Source organism: Mustela lutreola, chromosome 8 (genome assembly GCF_030435805.1).
Source record: "Mustela lutreola isolate mMusLut2 chromosome 8, mMusLut2.pri, whole genome shotgun sequence".
Classification (NCBI taxonomy): Eukaryota; Metazoa; Chordata; class Mammalia; order Carnivora; family Mustelidae; genus Mustela; species Mustela lutreola.
This window is the reverse complement of record NC_081297.1, coordinates 65,122,293-65,140,461: the sequence shown is the minus strand read 5'-3', so window position 1 is coordinate 65,140,461 and position 18,169 is coordinate 65,122,293. Positions and strand designations below refer to the sequence as shown.

At 49.3% G+C, this 18,169-nt stretch overlaps 1 protein-coding gene across 5 annotated transcripts in view; it reads right to left on the bottom strand.

Annotated features, from left to right (window-relative positions):
* Positions 1 to 15,327: 15,327 nt before the first annotated feature.
* Positions 15,328 to 18,169, bottom strand: part of NCKAP5L (NCK associated protein 5 like) — a 30,502-nt gene continuing 27,660 nt past the window's right edge. For 4 of the 5 annotated variants that reach the window (XM_059185421.1, XM_059185422.1, XM_059185418.1 and 1 more), the window contains 5 exons: positions 17,742 to 17,904; positions 17,445 to 17,526; positions 16,777 to 17,085; positions 16,556 to 16,698; positions 15,328 to 16,230 (listed from right to left, as the gene is read on the bottom strand). In XM_059185421.1, the coding sequence (XP_059041404.1) occupies positions 16,018 to 16,230; positions 16,556 to 16,698; positions 16,777 to 17,085; positions 17,445 to 17,526; positions 17,742 to 17,904 (910 nt within the window). In that variant the 3' untranslated portion in view covers positions 15,328 to 16,017. The remainder of the gene's footprint in view (positions 16,231 to 16,555; positions 16,699 to 16,776; positions 17,086 to 17,444; positions 17,527 to 17,741; positions 17,905 to 18,169) is intronic. The other variant, XM_059185420.1, reaches the window with a different exon arrangement.

The window sequence follows — 18,169 nt, the reverse complement described above, 5'->3', positions numbered from 1 at the left end:
ACTCTCCTCAGCTGAGAAAGCGTACCTTACACTCTCCTCTCAACTTTTTTCTCTTCCTGACTGAAAAAGTCCAGTCTCTCAGACTCTAAGCCGTTTTGTTTGGGGGAAGTTGCCTTCATCTACCAGGCACAAAGTAGTGCTTACAATAAATCAGGCATGGCAAGGTGCTTTCTGTGTTGTTTAATACTCCTGATAGCTTAAGAAGGTGGGATATTGCTCTGGAAAAGAGCATGGAGGTTCCTCAAAAAGTTGAAAAATAGAGGGGCACCTGGGTGGCTCAGTGGGTTAAGCCTCTGCCTTCGGCTCAGGTCATGATCTCAGGGTCCTGGGATCGAGCCCCGCATTGGGCTCTCTGCTCAGCCGGGAGCCTATTACCCCCCCCCCCCACCTTGTAATCTCTGTTTATCAAATAAATAAAATCTTAAAAAAAAAAAAAAAGTTGAGGGCGCCTGGGCGGCTCAGTGGGTTAAAGCCTCTGCTTTCGGATCAGGTCCTGGGATCAAGCCCCACATCGGGCTCTCTGCTCTGCGGGGAGCCTGCTTCCTCCTCTCTCTGCCTGTGTCTCTGCCTACTTGTGATCTCTGTCTAATAAATAAAAATCTTAAAAAAAAAAAAAGTTGAAAAATAGAGCCACCCTACGACCCAGCAATTGCACTACTGGGTATTTACGCTAAAGATACAAATGTAGTGATCCAAAGGGGCATGTGTACCTGAATGTTACAGCAGCAATGTCCACGATAGCCAAACTATGGAAAGAGTCTATAGATGTCCATCAACAGATGACTGGATGAAGAAGATATGGTATATATACACAATGGAATACTATGCAGCCATCAAAAGAAATATTGCCATTTGGAACGACGTGGATGGAACTAGAGGGTATTGTGATTAGAGAAATGTCAATCAGAGAAAGACAATTATATGATCTCCTTGGTATGAGGAAGTTGAGAGGCAACAGGGGGGGCGGTTTGGAGGTTAGGAAAGGAATAAATGAAACAAGATGGGATCAGGAGAGAAACCATAAGAGACTCAATCTCACAAAACAAACAGGGTTGCCTGGTGGTGGGGGTGGGTAGGAAGAGGGTGGTGAGGTTATGGACGTTGGGGAAGGTATGTGCTATGGTGAGTGCTGTGAAGTGTGTAAACCTGGCGATTCACAGACCTGTACCCCTGGGGCTGCTAATACATTATGTGTTAATTTTTTTTTTTTTTTTAAAGGTGGGGTATTTACTACTCATGATCAATAACTTCCCAAGTCATGCCAGCAGGTGGCGGCAAATCTGTGTCCAAAAATCCCTGGCACACTGTCCAAAGCTCCTGTTCACTGTTGCTCTGTGTAGGTGATACTACATCGTGTTAATGCCTCCTGACTGGTGTCATCCTTTCCATCCTGACTATCATCCTGGCTGGGGATCCAGCTGCCTAAGCAGGTGATCAGATGGCATCCACTAGGCACCAGATGACGTACTCCACATTGGGGGTAAAGATGGATAAGGCATGACTGCTTTCTAGTCTTTAACAGCTGAGCCACGCAGGAGAGCTATGTGGAGATGTTTGGTGCTTATACGGGTCTAGGCTCAGTAGCCATGAGGCGTGGGAGATACCCCTGCCTGGCAGTTCAGGGGAAAGTATTTTGGAGAGAGCGCCTGGGTGGCTGAGTCGATGAAGCGTCTGTCTTCCACTCAGGTCATGATCCCAGCTTCCTGGGATCGAGTCCTGCATCAGGCTCCCTGCTTTGCGGGGAGCCTACTTCTCCCTCTGCCTCTGCCTTTCTCTCTCCGTCTCCCCTGAGTAAATAAATAAAATACTAAAAGAAAAAAAAAAAAGTGTTTAGGGGATGACACCTGAGAAGACCAAATCTCCGAAACTGTGTTAAGGTGCGATAGGCAATGAGGTGAAGGCAGATGCTGGAGCAACAAAACTTTAGGTTCTGCTGGGTTTTAAAGTTAAGGAGACTGGGAGGAAGTGGGAAAGAGGGGGAAATGGGGAGACAGTAAAAGGGCTGGCTATTTTTTTAAAAATATTTTATTTATTCATTTGAGAGTACAAGCAGGGGGAGAGGCAGAGGGAGAAGCAGGCTCCTCTGGACCTGGAGACCATGACCTGAGGACCTGGAGATGAGGACCTGCGCCAAAAGCAGATAGTCACCCTTTCCAGACACCCAGGCTCCCCAGGACCGGCTATCCTGTGCTTAGGAACAGACTTTGTCCTGGGGGCGATAGAGTCAGGGTGTTAGGACTTTGAGGAAGGGAGTGATGGGATTTGCAGTTTTACATCTCAGGTGACTGGAGGATGGACAGGGCGGGCTGCCACTGGAAGGTAAAGACACTCTGCCCAGACGGTGGCAGAGAGTGAACAAGTCAGAGGTGGCTGGTGAACTCAGGAACGGAGGGGCTGACTTGAAGAGGCACATCTTCAAGTCAGCCCCTCCTGGCTGACATGCGATCATCTGAGCATCAGTACAAATTACAAGTTAATAAAGGGAAAGCAAAATGCATATATCTTTTCTGTATTAACTGTATTAACTGTGCTTCAAGGTAATCAAAAAGTGAAAGTTTCTATCTGCAGCAATATTCTAGCTAATAGATGATGGAATTATTGGGTTAATTTATCACTATTCTGTAAACCTCTAATGAAATAATGAAGCCAGGCCATGACAGCAGCCACATCATATTAAGAGAGACAACTGGACGTCATGTGCATTACTTTTGAAGCTTTCTTGGAAAAAAAAAAGAAAAAGAAAGAAAGAAAAAAGAATCAGAATTGTACTAAGTTCTAGATCTAAGTCCTAGTTTACAGGAAATACATGAATCAAAGGACCATGTTAAATGACATCATGGGGATGTAAGCAACAAAATCCAGTAAATATAAAATTAAGGACAAAGAACCTGACTTCTTTGAAAAAAAAAAAAAGGTAAAAGACAAAATGGGGGCACCTGGGTGGCTCAGTGGGTTAAAGCCTCTGCCTTCGGCCCAGGTCATGATCCCAGGGTCCTGGGATCGAGCCCCACATCTGGCTCTCTGATCAGCAGGGAGTCTGCTTCCCTTCCTCTCTCTCTGCCTGCCTCTCTGCCTACTTGTGACCTCTGTCTGTCAAATAAATAAAGAAAATCTTAAAAAAAAAAAAAAAGACAAAATGAAAAAAACAAGAAGGAATGAAACCTAGAGATTAAGATTTATGAGACAGATCAACAAAATGCAAGCGTGGATCCTGGTTCAAACAAACCCAACTATAAGAATGGGAGACAATTGGGGCAATTTGAACCTGTGGTTACCATTCTCTAGGACGACCCCCTAAAAGCCTAGCCTCCTGGTATTCCTACTCTCTCACAATGAAGCAGGCTGGCATATGTGACCCAGGGAATGTTGTAGATGTGTGTGACTTATGAGGCTGGGTCATGAAAGGTCTTGCAGCTTCCTCCTCTTCCACCGTGGATCCTTGGTTTGCTTGCTCTGGGGGAAACCGGGCAAGGTTCTGAGGGCATTCAAGCCCTGGGAGAGCCCTCGTGCTGAGGACCAGGCCCCTTGCTAACTGCCAGCACCCACTCCCCAGCCTGTGTCGATGAGCTGCATGGGAACACAGATCCTTCCGGGCCCGTTGGGATGACACCTGGCATCTCAGCAGACACTGATCCAGAACCGGCTAGCTCATCTGCTCTCAGGTTTCCAACCCAAAGAAACTGTGAGCAGCTAATAAAAATAAATGTTTATTATTGTTTTAAATCACTCAGTTACACAGCAGTGAATAGCTAATACAATTACTGATTAGCTAATGACTGAAAGAAATACCTAATGCATAATGTGAAGAATGTTACGTGATTTTTTTTTTAATTAGAGAGCATGAGCAGGGAGAGCAGCAGGCAGAGGGTGAGGGAGAAGCAGATTCCCCATTGAGCAGGGAGCCTGATGCAGGACTCGATTCTGGGACCCTGGGATCACGACCTGAGCCAAAGGCAGACCCCCCAACCAACTAAGCCACCCAGATCCTCTGCTATTGTGCTTGTCATTTGAAAGTTGTTTTAGAGATGAATACTGAAATATTTATAGATGCATTAATATGCTGAGATCTGCTTCAAGATAATGCAGTTATGGGCGCCTGGGTGGCTCAGTCGTTAAGCGACCTCCTTCAGCTCAGGTCATGATCCCAGGGCGCTGGGATCCAGTCCCACATCAGGCTCCCTGCTCAGCAGGAAGCCTGCTTCTCCCTCTCCCACTCCCCCTGCTTGTGTTCCCTCTCTTGGTGTGTCTCTCTCTGTCAAATAAATAAAATCCTTAATGAACAAATAATGCTGTTAGGCGGCAGCAGGGAGTGTGCGGTTCAGATGGAATGGTTGTAGAGATGGGCATAGTCATTGTACTAGGCTCTGCTTTTTCTATTGTTGAAATCTTCTCTAATAAATACAATAACAAGTTTTTTTAAAGGTACTTACGATGGTCCAGACAAGAGAAAAGATGGAGGTACCAGAGCAGTCGTTATAAGGATTGGAGGAAAGATGATGGAAGTAAAATGTTCAGAAGGCAAATGTGTGGGTTTTAATGATGGAACAGACACTGGGGAGTGAGAAAGACAGGAGAGTCAAGGGTGATTCTGGGATCTGGATAGACTGACCACCAGATGCCAGCTATGCAAGCTTGGTGAGTTACTCAACATCTCTGTGCCTCCTTTCCCTCTCCCTTTGGTCCTCCCCGACTCCAATAAATAAATAAAATATTTATTTATTTGTGAGAGAGGCGGAGAGAACAAGCAAGAGAGCACAACCAGGCGGAGTGGCAGAGGGAGAGAGAGCCTGACATGGGGCTCCATTCCAGGACCCTCGGATCATACCCTGAGATCAGACCCTGGGATCAGACACTTAACTGACTGAACCACCCAGGTGCCCCAAAATAAATAAAATATTAAAACAAACTAGGGGCACCTGGGTGGCTCAGTGGGCTAAGCCTCTGCCGTTGGCTCAGGTCATGATCTCAGGGTTTGGGATCGAGCCCGACATTGGGGTCTCCGCTCAGCAGAGAGCCTGCTTCCCCCTCTCTCTGCCTGCCTCTCTGCCTACTTGTGATCTCTCTCTCTCTGTCAAATAAATATATAAAATCTTTAAAAAAATAAACACATGAAAAGACATTAAATATAATTAGATGTAATTAGATATTAGGCAAAAGCAAACTCAAGCAATGATGAAATGCTGCTCTACACCTACTAGAATGACTAAAATGTTAAAGAAATGGTGATAAGACCAAGAAGTGGTAGAGGCCTCATACATCTGGAAAATCACCTGGCACTTTCTCATAAAATGAAATACCCATTAACCACACAACCCAACAACTGCACTACTGGATGTTTTTCCTAGAAAAACAAAAATACGTGTTCACACAAAAACCTGTACCTGAGCGCTCACAGAAGCTTCATTTGTAATGACCCAAATCTGGAACAATCCAAACCTCCTTCACCTGGTGAATGGATAAACTAACTGTGGTACGTCCATACAACAGAATACTACTCTGCAGTAAAACAGGATAAGCCATAGATAAAGGCAACAAGCTGGATGGATCTCAAAGGCATTATTTTAGGAAGAATGCCCAAACCCAACAGAACCCCGGGAGCCTCATACTTAAGGAACATATGGAAATCTAGTCCACGGTGCTCCAATACAACAAATCCTGTCTGCATTCAGGCCCTACTGAATCTTGCCTGGGTTATTGTTTCTGCCTCCTCATTGGCCTCACCCCCTAGCTGTGGGTGTCCACACACTGTTTCTGGATGGATCTTCCTGATAGCAAGCACTGAACTTTTCAATGGCACCTCTTTGCTGTCAGGTAAAAGTTCACACTTCATTGTATAATCAAAAATCCTCTCATAGTTCAGCGCTCCAACCATAATAAATCATCCGTATGCTAGAATGTTCCATTTGGTCCCTCACTGCTAGGCTTTGGCATGGACATTTTTCTGCCCAGAACTCTCATCCCCAGCCTCTGGGCATGACTCAGTCACACCGACCCTGCAGGTCTGGGTCCTGATATCAGCTCTTCTATGGAAACTGGGTTAGACCCCCATCCACTGCCTCCATAGCACATGGGTGCCCAACATTACAGCACCCCCCACACCCTCCTGTGATCACCTAGTGACTGGCATCAGCCTCTAGAACTGTGAGTCCTGAGGGAAGGGGCATGTCACAGTCCCCTCTGGGTCCCTGGTGCCTAGCTCAGAGCTGCACACCCACGAGGAGCCCAACCAACCTTTGTTATATAAACAACAGCGCAAGTAGGTGAGGAAATGAAGGAAGGAGAGGGGAGGTCCAAGTACATTCTCTGTCCTTTGCGTGATTCTGAGGGCATGGGGAGACCAGCAGCTGATTTGGGGCATTGGTGACAAAGGAGGGAGGGCACCCTGCATTTCCTCTTCTCTCCACTGGGCGGCAGTTCAGGCCTGCGAACCTCTCTGACGGCACAGCCATCGAGGCGCCACTTGGTGGCAATATATTTCCCAGCCGTTTTGCAGGAAACGATTTTTTTTTTTTTTTTTTTTCAGGATAAAGACTCTCAAACAAAGAAAATATGTGGCAAACTTAAATTAGGGATTTTAAACTCACTCCTTGGAGTGCTCCTGACTGAGAGAAGGCGCCTAGGACTACCCTGTTGGGTTCCCCATGAGTCAATGACAGAAATCCGCTTTCCTGATGGCTTCTGCCACCGTGGACCCCAGTGGCTCTCTGCCCAGACTCTTTCCTGCCCACCCATTCTCCTGCAGGAACCTTTCTCTGTAGTTATCAGAGATCTGCCTCCAGTTGTCCTCTCCCTCCATGTCCATGTCACTTTGGGATACTTCAGTGTCCCATGATGTCCCTCCACCACATGGCTCCCTGATCCCTCACTCTTCCTGTCCCCTCCAGTGACTTTTCCCTCTGCCTCATTTCAGCCAGCTGCCCCAGATATAAAAGTCACCTCTTCTGCTCTCGGACCACAACCACACATGGTTCCAGCTCTTACTACCACTCTCTGCTTCCCCCCCTGCCCTGTGGTTGCACGGAAACACCAGCCCTGCCCCTTCACCCCTCCACTGTATCCTGCTCCTTGCGGAGCCCTCCTGGGGGCCCCTCCCTCTTGTTTGTGCTGCAGAAAGCACCCTCTGGAGCCGCACTGCCTTGTTCAGCTCACAGCTCCTCCGCAGATAGGCTTGGAGCTCCGACAGCATCCTGAGCTCTCAGAGCCTCGCGCTCTCATATTAAAGTGGGGATAAAAGATTGTGGTGAGGGAAACTGAGTTACTATGGATAAGCACTCAGAACCGTTCCTGGCACACTTGACACACATGACATTTGCTCTGATTTCTTACTATTCTTGCTCAAGACGGAGCCTGTGGTGGATGACCTCACAGCCACCTCAACCCCCTCAGCAGCAAAACCCATCCTTGCACTAATCCCTCAGCTTTGAATCTCCTGTTCACAGACTATACTGCTCACTGTACCTCTCTTGCCCGCTCACCTACTGACCCCTGGGTTACTTCCTCTCATTTCTTGAAGGCTTTTGGCTCCTGCCTCTTGGTCATTCCCTCTGATGCTAATCCTGTCCTAGTTCTCAGAGATGTCAACATCCACACAGATAGTTCCAGGATCTCTTCTCCAATGACCTTGCCCTTCAAGCTGTCTGAACTACTCACTCTCATGGTCATTCCCTGGTTCTTGTCATTACCAGACAACTGCAGCCCCTCTGTGTTAGTGTCCCAGGGCCTCTGTAACCAACTCCCACTGACCGGGCAGCTGGATCAACAGAAGGTGACTGCCTCACAGTTCTGGAGGCTGGAAGTCCAGGGTTGGCTCCTTCTTGAGGACTGTGAGGGAGCGTCCGTTTGCTTCCGACCTCTCCCCTGACTTCTGATGGTTTGCTGACAATCACAGATTGGCATTCCTTGCCCTGTAAATGCAACACCATGATCTCTGCCTGTGTCATGTAGCCTCTCCCCACATGCCTGTCTGTCCTTATGTCTAATTTTCCGCTTTTTATAAGACCCCAGTCATACGGGAAGTAGGGCCCTCCCACACGATTTGGTCTTAGCTGGATTACCTCTGTAGAGTCTCAGTTTTCAAGTAAGGTCACATTCTGAGGTATTGGGGGTTAGGAATTCAACATCTTTTTTTTTCCTTAGGGAGGCACAACTTAACCCAGTACACCTCCCATCATCTCAATCTCATGCACCCCACCTGATCACCACTTCACCTCTTCCCAACTCATTCCTTCTAGTATCTTATCCACAAAAGTCCTCTGGTCCTGCCACACTTGTCATCTACTGATCGTACCTCTGTCATGCCTGTCCTTTATCATTCTCTCTTCCCTCTTTAATCAGTGTAAAGCCCACGGCCAACTGATAGAATCATTCTCTTGCCTGTACCTTCAGTCCCCTGGCCTCCCTCTCTCTCTCCCCGATGCTGTAGTCATTTGGTGAATCGGCAACCCTGACTAGACCTGTCTATTCTGCACCTACCACGGCAGGAGAAAATCCCCAACACATTTGTGTTAATAAGTCTCACTTTAAGGGATGCCTGGGTGCCACTTTTGGTTGAGCATCCGACTCTTGGTGGATCCGAGAGTCATGTCCACTCAGATCGTGATCTCGGGGTCATGGGATCGGGCCCATGTTGGGCTCTGTGCTCAGCATGGAGTCAGCTTGGGACTTTCTCTCCCTCTGCCCCTTCACCCCCATTCTCTCTCTCTCTCTAAAATAAAGAAATAAAATCTTTTTTTAAAATAAAGTAAGTCTCACTTTAAATTCCTACACATCTCATGTGAACCCTTCATGCTGCTTCGTACCCCCACTCCATTCCCTAGTGTGTTCACCCTTGACCTTCTAAATGACTACTCATACTATCTCCTCTCTTCTCAAATCCCCAACACTTCACTTTCCCATCCTTCCCTCTTAGCTGATGACCTTGATTATTTCCTTGAGAAAATGAAAGCAATCACAAGTGTCCTTCTCTAAGCAGACACTCGTATACTCAGCTGCCTCCGTGCCTTCCTCCCTCCTGTACCTGTAGACACTATTTAGGGCCACACATGCCCTAGGGCCCAACAATTCCCTTTTCTCTCTCCTGGAATCATCAAATTTTCTCTATTTTTTTCTTTCCCGTAAGTACAAGAAAATACCTTAATTTCTTCCACCTTTAATAAATCCTGGGCAGTTCAGTAGATTAAGTATCTGACTTTGGCTCAGGTCAGGATCTCTGGTTATGAGAACGAGTCCTGCGTTCAACTCTCCACTCAGCGGGGAGTCTGCTTCTCCCTTGGCCTCTGCTCCTCTTCCTGCTTGTGTGCTTTCTCTCAAAAGAATAAATAAAATCTTGAAAAAAAAAAAAGAAAGAAAGAAAGAAAGAAAGAAATTCTCTCTTATGGCCTGGGAATCCTGAGGAACAAATCCCCAGTAGCAATAAGCATACCCAGCTTCCAGATCTTGGTTTCTAAATATCACTCTCCACCAGAAGATCTAGGGCTCTTTGGAGAAATAACAGATTCCAGGTTTGGGTTGGGGAAGTCCAAGATCAATCTTGAGCAAGTTATGCCAGGAAGTATATCCTCAAAGAATGATGGGGGTTTGTCAAAGAGATGGAGGCCATATTGAAGGGGCTCCTACTGACCAAATCATGGACAACTTGACACCAAAGTAAATAATGATGGTAATGGATTACAAACCATTGAATAACATAGGAAGTCACGAGTTCATACTGACATAAACAAATGCGTAAATAGAAAGTTTGATGAAAATGAAACATTTACAGTGTCAAAGTACTTTCCGATTATGTTATTAATTATACAGGGAAAAATAGTAAAAGTATAATGGAGAAATCTGGCATACACCAACTTAAGTAAGGAAAATAAACATCCTTAATAATGAGATAAATGGAAATTATGGCCTGCAAAGTTAAAAAATGTCAAGTTCTCAGGATGTCTGGGTGGCTCAGTCCATTAAGCCTCTGCCTTTGGCTCAGGTCATGATCCCAGGGTACTGGGATTGAGCCTCACATTGGGCTCTCTGCTCAGCAGGAGTTTGCTTCTCCCTCTGCCCCTCTCCTTGTTCATGCTCTCTCTCTCTCTCAAATAAACACATAAATAAAAAAATTTTTTAAATGTCAAGGTCTCAAAAGTCAAGGACAGTTTGGGGGCACCTGGGTGGCTCAGTCAGTTAAGAGTCTGACTCTTGGGCGCCTGGGTGGCTCAGTGGGTTAAGCCGCTGCCTTCTGCTCAGGTCATGATCCCAGAGTCCTGGGATCGAGCCCTGCATCCGGCTCTCTGCTCAGCGGGGAGCCTGCTTCCCTTCTTCTCTCTGCCTGCCTCTCTGCCTGCTTGTGATCTCTGTCAAATAAATAAATAAAATCTTTAAAAAAGAAAAAAAGAAATAGTTTGAAAAATAAGACTAAAAAAATAGTAAATATTGCATTTCTTGACCCCACTCTCCTCTCCCTCTCTCTTTCCACTACTTCTTAGAGGAGTCGTCTATACTCCCTCCGATCCACCCTGGCACGTTTCCTTCTTGAACCACTCCAGACAGCTCTCATTTCCACCAGAGCTCTCGCTAAGGTCACCAGTGACTTCTGTATTACTAAATTGGAGGAACAATTTTCAATCCTCATCTTGACAGATGCATCAGCAAAACTTACCGATTCATCTTTCTTGAAACGTTTTCTTTTTTTATATCCCAGGACCCTATTATATTCTTATGGTACTGTTTTTTCAGTCTCCTCTGTGATCTCTCCTCATTTTCTCTGACCTCTGAAGCAATGAAGGATCCCAGGATTTAGGACTCAGACCTTTCTTCCTCTTACTCCTTTGTTGATCTCATCCAGCCCCTGGCTTTAAATAACATCCATATGTTGATGACTTACTAATTTATATCTCTAGCCCCGGCTTCTTTTCTAAACTCTGGACTTCTATAACCAAATGCTTACTCCACATTTTCCATTGGATGGTGTCCAAAAGACATCTCAAATTTAACATGGCCAACACTTAACTCCTGATCTTCTCTCCCCCAAGTCTGCTCTATTTACTCTCCCCCTTAATGGTTAATGGCAACTTCTTCCTACCAATTCCTACCAACTTCTTCCTAACCCTTGGAGTTACCCTTGGCTCTTCTCCTTTCTTCACATCAATTACATTAGTGAATTTTAGTGTCTACAGTGTCCCCACTGTGGTGGAATAGGTTGCCACCCTCTGTCATCAGAGTTACCCAAGGGGCCCCCTTCCTGATCTGCTGCCATACTTGCCCTCTCTAGTTCATTCTTTATCCCTCTCTAACGGCTTCTTATTTCACTCTGAGTATAAGTAAAAGTCGCTAACATTAGGCCACAAGACTCTACATGGTAACTTACTCTGACCACATTACTTGAGAATACAAAGTTTAATAATACTGAATGATGTAGAAGGATAGTCTCACATACATTGTTAGGGAAATGCAATTTGTTAATATCTGCAGAAAATTTAAGTTAAGCATATGCTATGACCTAGCAATTCCTTTTTTTTAAAAAAGATTTTGTTTATTTATTTGAGAGAGAGAGCACGAGCAGGGGAGGGGCAGAGGGAGAAACAGACACCCCGCCAAGCAGGGAGCCTGATGCGGGGCTGATCCTGGGACTCTAGGATCATGACCAGAGCCAAAGGCAGACGCTTAACCGACTGAGCCACCCAGCCCCCCCCCCCCGACCTCGCAATTTCATTGGTTAAAAAAAATCTTGTGAAAATACACGAGTGGCCAAAGACACACATGCAGTATTCACTGCAGCCCTGCTTGCCATGGCAGCACAAATAAACATGGCACAGCCATACAATAGAAGATCATGTACGGTTATGGAGATTCATGGACTTTGGAAAAATCCCCAAGATATATTATTAAGTGCTAAAAGAAGCAGATCAGTAACTATAGGATAATTTCATTGTTTAATAAAAGGTCAACATAAACATGTTCCGTGTGTGTGTGTGTGTGTGTGTATGTACACTCGTGCATTTAAACATGATTTGAGGGGCGCCTGGGTGGCTTAGTCGTTAAGTGTCTGCCTTTGGCTCAGGTCATGATCCCAGGGTCCTGGGATTGAGCCCCGCATCGGGTTCCCTGCTCAACGGAGAAGCTCCTTCTCCCTCTACCACTCTCCCTGCTTATATTCCTTCTCTCGCTATGTCTCTGTCAAATAAATAAATAAAATCTTCTAAAAAATTAATTAATTAATTTTTTTAAAACCATGATTTGAAAAGATTACCCATCAACTTGGATTATATCTGGGGAGTGAGGTTGGGCGTTGCGGTGTGAAAGAGATGCTTCTTCCTTCTAAAACATTCTATTCAATTTCAATTACTTTTTAAAAAAGAAACAAATGCACTTTTTAAAAAAGTTTTTAAAGAAACATGCACTTTTATAATGTGTATGTCTTTAATAATTACCAAAAAGATCTTTAAAAGTTCATCTTCATCCCAAGATCATAGAAATGCTCACTTATATTTACTTGACATTCACAAGTTGTTTTTTTTTTTTTAATTCCATGTTTGAATTAACTCACACAGGATTAAAGAAGGAGTGTGCATATCTAGAGTTTGCTGCTGAGCATGACTGTTTCTTTTTTAAAATCTTTTTTGATAAAAAAAAAAACAAACCATACTCTTTGTAGAAAATTTAGCAATAAAAGCTCTTGGCAACCCAGAGAAAACCTGTTAACACTTTAGGACATTTCCTGTAAAAGGCAGGGTGCCCAGTGATGTGAAACCTGAAACCTTTTCAGTCTTTTGCTGATGCCTTGATGCCCTTTGAAGAGGGAGGAGGGGCGCCTGGCAGTTTTGGCTTCCTCTGTTTGGAAAATTCGGCAGAAGGGGTCACACACAACGGTAAGACAAACATCACACCCATTGTTCGTAGAGAAAACGGGGAGGTCACTTGAATCCTGCCAGCAGATGTTGCCAACCAAGATAGGCAGTATCATGTCATAGCCAAGACCGAGGAGTCTTTTAGTCAAACCATCCCTCAAAGTACAAGGAGAAACTGGTTTCCCAGGAGTGTCTCTAACTCGCTTGTGTGACCCCCTCCACAGGACTGCTTCAGATGGAGGGCACACACGGTTCCGTGGGCTGGACAGGGAGGGATTTAGGAATGAGAGCGGCCCACACTGGAACCATCAGTGGGGCAGGGCTGACTTTGGTTGGCCCACATTGTCACCTTGCGTTTGCAACCCTGCGGAACAGAGCCTGAGAGCAGACGGGCCAGACCGTGGGGACAGAAATATAGATGGGCCATTTGGTCTCAGCTTGCCAGAGGTGGAGTCCGGAGTCAAACCCACCGCACCAAACTCTTTCCCGGAAAGGAGAGAGAGTAAATATCCGGCAGGCAAACAATTCTGGGCTGACAAGGAAATGAGGTAATACATCAGGTTCAAACAGAGAAAGGCGCTTGAAGAACCCAGAAGCAAGAAGTTAGAAGGATGTAGCCTTTGTATAGCCCTTGTGGTAAGAGGCAGATCAGCCTCTTGGCAATATCAGATGCAGGCCCGGGAAAGTGGAAGGGACATTGGGATAGGAGCTGCAGGTAGAGGACAGAAGTGAGAAAATGGGATTGGGACAGTTAGAGAAAAACCAAGACATCCAACCTGACCCTTCTCTAAGTCTTGTTAATGTTTTCCAGGACATCAACTGAGGGAAATGGGAGGGAGAGAGGCCGGCTTAAAGGAGGCTTAGGAGGAACTACAGAGCTACAGACAAAGATGGTCTGGCCAACCTCCTAATCTTCCTTCTATCGATGAGGAAAACCAAGGCCCAGAGAAAAGATGCTACTTTCCCCCACAAAACCAGACTTAATGGTTAAGACTCTTATGTTCCCTGTCGAGTACTGTTAAGCCCTGTCCATCAGGAGTGATCCACAGGCCAAAAAAGGAGGAGAAAATTAAAGTCCTGCTGGAAAAAAAGGCAAGCTACACACTCAGAAAGAAATCTCCCTCATTAGGCTCCATCACTTCTCAGCCTCAGAAAACCACTGGATGCTTCCGAGCCTTGACGCCTTCGTCTCTGAAATAAGGCTCTGGTGGGTATTGGGAATCAGGAGGCTGGTGGCATGGCTGGTGTTTATTTTAATGGGAGAGTTTCTTCTACCACTCTCTGGAGCATTCTGTGGCTGGAGACGCTACTAGGAGTTAGTAGAGAGGGAGGCCCTGACACCCTCCCCATCCCAACCTGCCTTGGGCTGGCCAGGGCACAGAGCAGCAGCCAGTGGTATCACCAACGTATGGATGGGCACAGGCCTACTGGCCGCCAGGCACCCCAACCTCAGCTCTGTAAGCCTGTGCTGCCATCACAGACCATGTGGTCACCAGAGGGTCCCCACCCCCATGATGAACCGTCCAGAATCCCCACAAGGCCAGGGGTACCAAATGCATGCCACCCACAGGGACTTCAGACCCTATGTCCCAGGGAGAGGCTGAGTGCAGGCTTGGTCTGGCGGGCACTCCACAAGTCACCCCACACTCACACCCAGCAACCTGGGCAGGAAGGAGGCCCGGCTAAGCCCAACTTGGCTGGCTGATGTGTGACGGTCTGGTTCACCTTCAGATGTGCCCAGCTCCATGACCAACAGGAAATCCAAGGGCTAGGGAGCCACCCCCACCCCATGGCCTTTTCATGCCATCTGGGGAGTATGAAATTACTCCTAGAAGCCTAGACCCTTCCATAAAGCCTCATTCTTGGCCTCCCCTTCCTAAAGTGAGAACTTCAGAGCCAGGGGAACTCCTGGTTGAAATCTGAGGTAGAGGGGTGCCTGGGTGGCTCAGTCGAGTAAGCGTTTGCCTTTGGCTCAGGTCATGATCCTGGTGTCCTCGGATGGAGCCCCACTGTCTTGGGGCTCTCTGCTCAGCGGGGAGTCTGCTTCTCCCTCTGCCTCTGTCCCTCCCCGGCTCATGCTATCTCTCAAATAAATAAAAGAAAAAAAAAGGAGGTGGCAAGTTTGAGACCCAGCTGTGCTTTGCTTTCTGGCAACAGGAGGCTACTGACACTTAAGTCTGTCTACACAGCAGCCCCCAAAGCTCACTTTGCACATCCCATCCCCCCAGCACGTGCAGGAGTTGGTGTGCACGCCCACGGCCACCCTTCCCACAGACAGCCCAGCCTTCCGCCCTACCCCAGGAAGAACGAATCCCCCTGACCCCAGGAACCAGTCCAAGCCTAAGCAGGCCCCACTTCCCCGATGTTTAGTGACCTTCTAAGGTGACAAGGGCACCTGAGGCAAAGTCTAGGTCCCTGGGGTCCCGCAGCCTGGTGCCCACACAGCCTCCACCCCTCTGTCTGACCCGGAGTCCTCCCAGAGAAAAAGCGGAGTCCAGGGCAGGGAGGGGCCTCCACATTTTATTAGGAAGAGGGCAGAAGCAGAGGCTGGAAGCCGAGCAGCCGAGTTCTTAACGACAGATAAATTAACCGCAGCACAGGGATGGGGGCTGGGGACTGGGCCAGGAGCTTCAATATAAAAAAAACAACAAAAAGACAGACAAATGGACCCCAAAGACATGGGGTAGGGAGGGCAGCACCATCCAGACAGCAGGGAGGACCAGGGCAGACAGAGAGAGAAGGCAACTTGACCCTTTGCCCCTAGACTCCACTGGCCCGGGGCCTCTGGGCTAGTCCCACGGGGCTCCAGGGCAGGGAGCAGCCGGGTTGGGCAGAGATGGCACAGCTGGCGGGCGGGAAGCCCAGCACCACAGGATGGCTCAGCCCGAAAGGGGGAGCGGGGACCAGGACACAGCGACCTTGAACCCCCAGTCCCTCGGAGGAAGAGCCTTACTCCAGGTGAGAGAAGGGACCAAGGGTGGGGTCTCTCCCTGAGCTGAGAGCGGTCATCTCCTCCACAGCAGCGGTGGGCAGTGGGGTGTGTCAGGGACCCCCTTCACCTTCTGATCCATCTGCCTCCTTGGTCCCTGCAGGGAGGGGCCCCACCTGCCCCAAGGGATGGGGCAGGAGGAGAGCTGGTCCAGTCAGTGGTTTCCAACTCCAGAGAGGGGCCGTCGTGCGGCGTGGCCCCTCAGCCCTGACTCCCACAGGAGGAAAGCGAATCATAGAGGGAGTCGCTGAGAGACTCTGAGGTCTCCAGACCTGGGGGACCCCCACTGGCCACTCTCCCTTCCTCGCCCATGTCCGACGTGCTGGGCGTGCGGCTACCTCCGAATGCCGGGCCCTGGGGAGGAGGGGCTGGGCGGCTGGGCTCCAGGCTCCGCTTCCGGTCAACGGGCAGGGCCTGGGAAAGGAAGGGAAGCTCAGGAGGAGGCGCCTTTCACCTCCCAGCCGGGCCTGAGAGGTGCCGGGCTCCTCCCACCTGATAGGGTGCTGCCCATGGGGCCCACCAAGGCGACTAGAGGCACAACTGAATGTGGTCCTGCCGACGTTCTGCGGGGAGAGAAACCCTTTCTCCAAGAGCAGTGTGAGAAAGGGCAGGTGGTTGGGCTGCCCAGAGGGGCATCCAAGGGAGCTCACCCTTCAGCCTCTTCGAAGACAGGAACTGGGCTCCTCATGTCATCCCCCCGCCCTCTGGGCCTGTCCCTTTCCCCTCTGGTCATGCTCACCATGGGGGTCCTGGGCAGCCCCTCCAATTGTCGGGATGGGCAAAGAAAAGGGTCAGTGGAGCTGTTGGTTGCCCTTGCGTTGGGGAAAGTCCAGTTCTTAGCCAGCTGGACGGGAGGGGGAGGACCTGGGTCTTCACAGGGATCTGCAAGGGGACAAGGGGAAGGTGGATGTTGGCAGGCAGAGCTCCAGGGATGACACACGCTTCCCCGCAGACACTTACCGTCAGGACAGGGCTGATGGCCCCGGTGGCCCGGAGTGGTGGTGAGCAGCGCGGGGAAGGCCGGCATGCTAGGGTGCCGCCCACTCACCAGCAGCTCCTCTATGCCTGGCACCTCACGCTCCAGCGTGTGAGCACGGCGGGGGACTTTGGTAAGGGATGGGGGCCGAGCCGGGGGCACTCCGGGTGGGGGGTCCAGCCGTGGTGGCTTTGTCTTGGGAAGATTCTTGCTGGGGGTCCCATTGCTGCCATGGTCTGGGGGTGGAAAGGTCCCAATGCCACTGTCCAGGGTTCGAGTCAAGGAGCCACAGGCTGGGGAGGGGAGGGGAAGTTGGGGATGTGAGGCCATGGTCTCAGCCCCTCCGCCGCCTTCTTCTGGCTTCCTGCCTCAGTCCAGGCTCCCCACCTGGTCATAGCCCCTCCCTGCCCAACCAGCTGTCAGCCCTGCCAGTCCTCCCCCTCCACTACCCTAGACTTGCAGGGATACCTTTGGGTGGCTGGCCAGGGACCCGAGGGCAGGGAGGGATTTAATTCTGTGCAGCCCCAATGCCCACCTGTGCTTGGCCCCAAGATGGTGCTCAGGGCCTGGCACCTGCTGCAGTGACAGGAAAGGAACAAAGTGGGCAGGGGGTGAGGGACGGCTCCCATCCTTGGCCCCTGACCCTGCTGACCTGTGAAGTGTGAGGTGGGCACTGGCTCAGCCAGGTTGTCCTCTGAGGGCATCTCTTCCCGCCTTCCTGATTCGCTGTTCGGCTGTGTGGGTACGGGAGACCTCAGGACCCATTCCTTCCGCCCCCTCCCAAGCCCCTACCCAAGCTTCGTCATTAGGACCCCTAGAGCCCACCAGCCCCCAGAGACCAAGAGCACACCCACCAGCTTCCACACCCCAGGGAAGTGGACCCTCCAAGGGGTGGGACATTGAGTCAGGCCACAGAGCCAGGCCCAATACCTAGCGGTCAAGAGCCTACCTTTCCAGGAGGTTTTCCACAGCCCTGAAGAGGCCCCACCAGGCCATTTCGAGGCCCACAGGCTGGCCAGGGGTTCTTGGGGTCAGAGGACACTGGCTGGAAATCGCCATACTCGGGTTTGGGCTCCCGCCAGTTCTTGGGCGGCAGCTCCTTGCCATCCACCCTACGGGCAGCAGTGTAGACGAAGGTGAAGGGAGGCCCGGGTGCATCCACTCCAACCTCACTCCCGCTGGTGGGGGTGGGTCTTGTGAAATTCCCACTGCTCTCTGCCCCTGGGATAGGGGATGTAGCCCTGGTGGCTGCTGCCAGCAACCCCTCCTGATGCTGGGGACAGGCAGAGACTCTAGGGAAAACCTCAGAGAAACAGCAGGGGCAGGGGAGATGGGACAAGTTCCCCAAAGCCATACAAGGTCAGACCCAGAGATCTC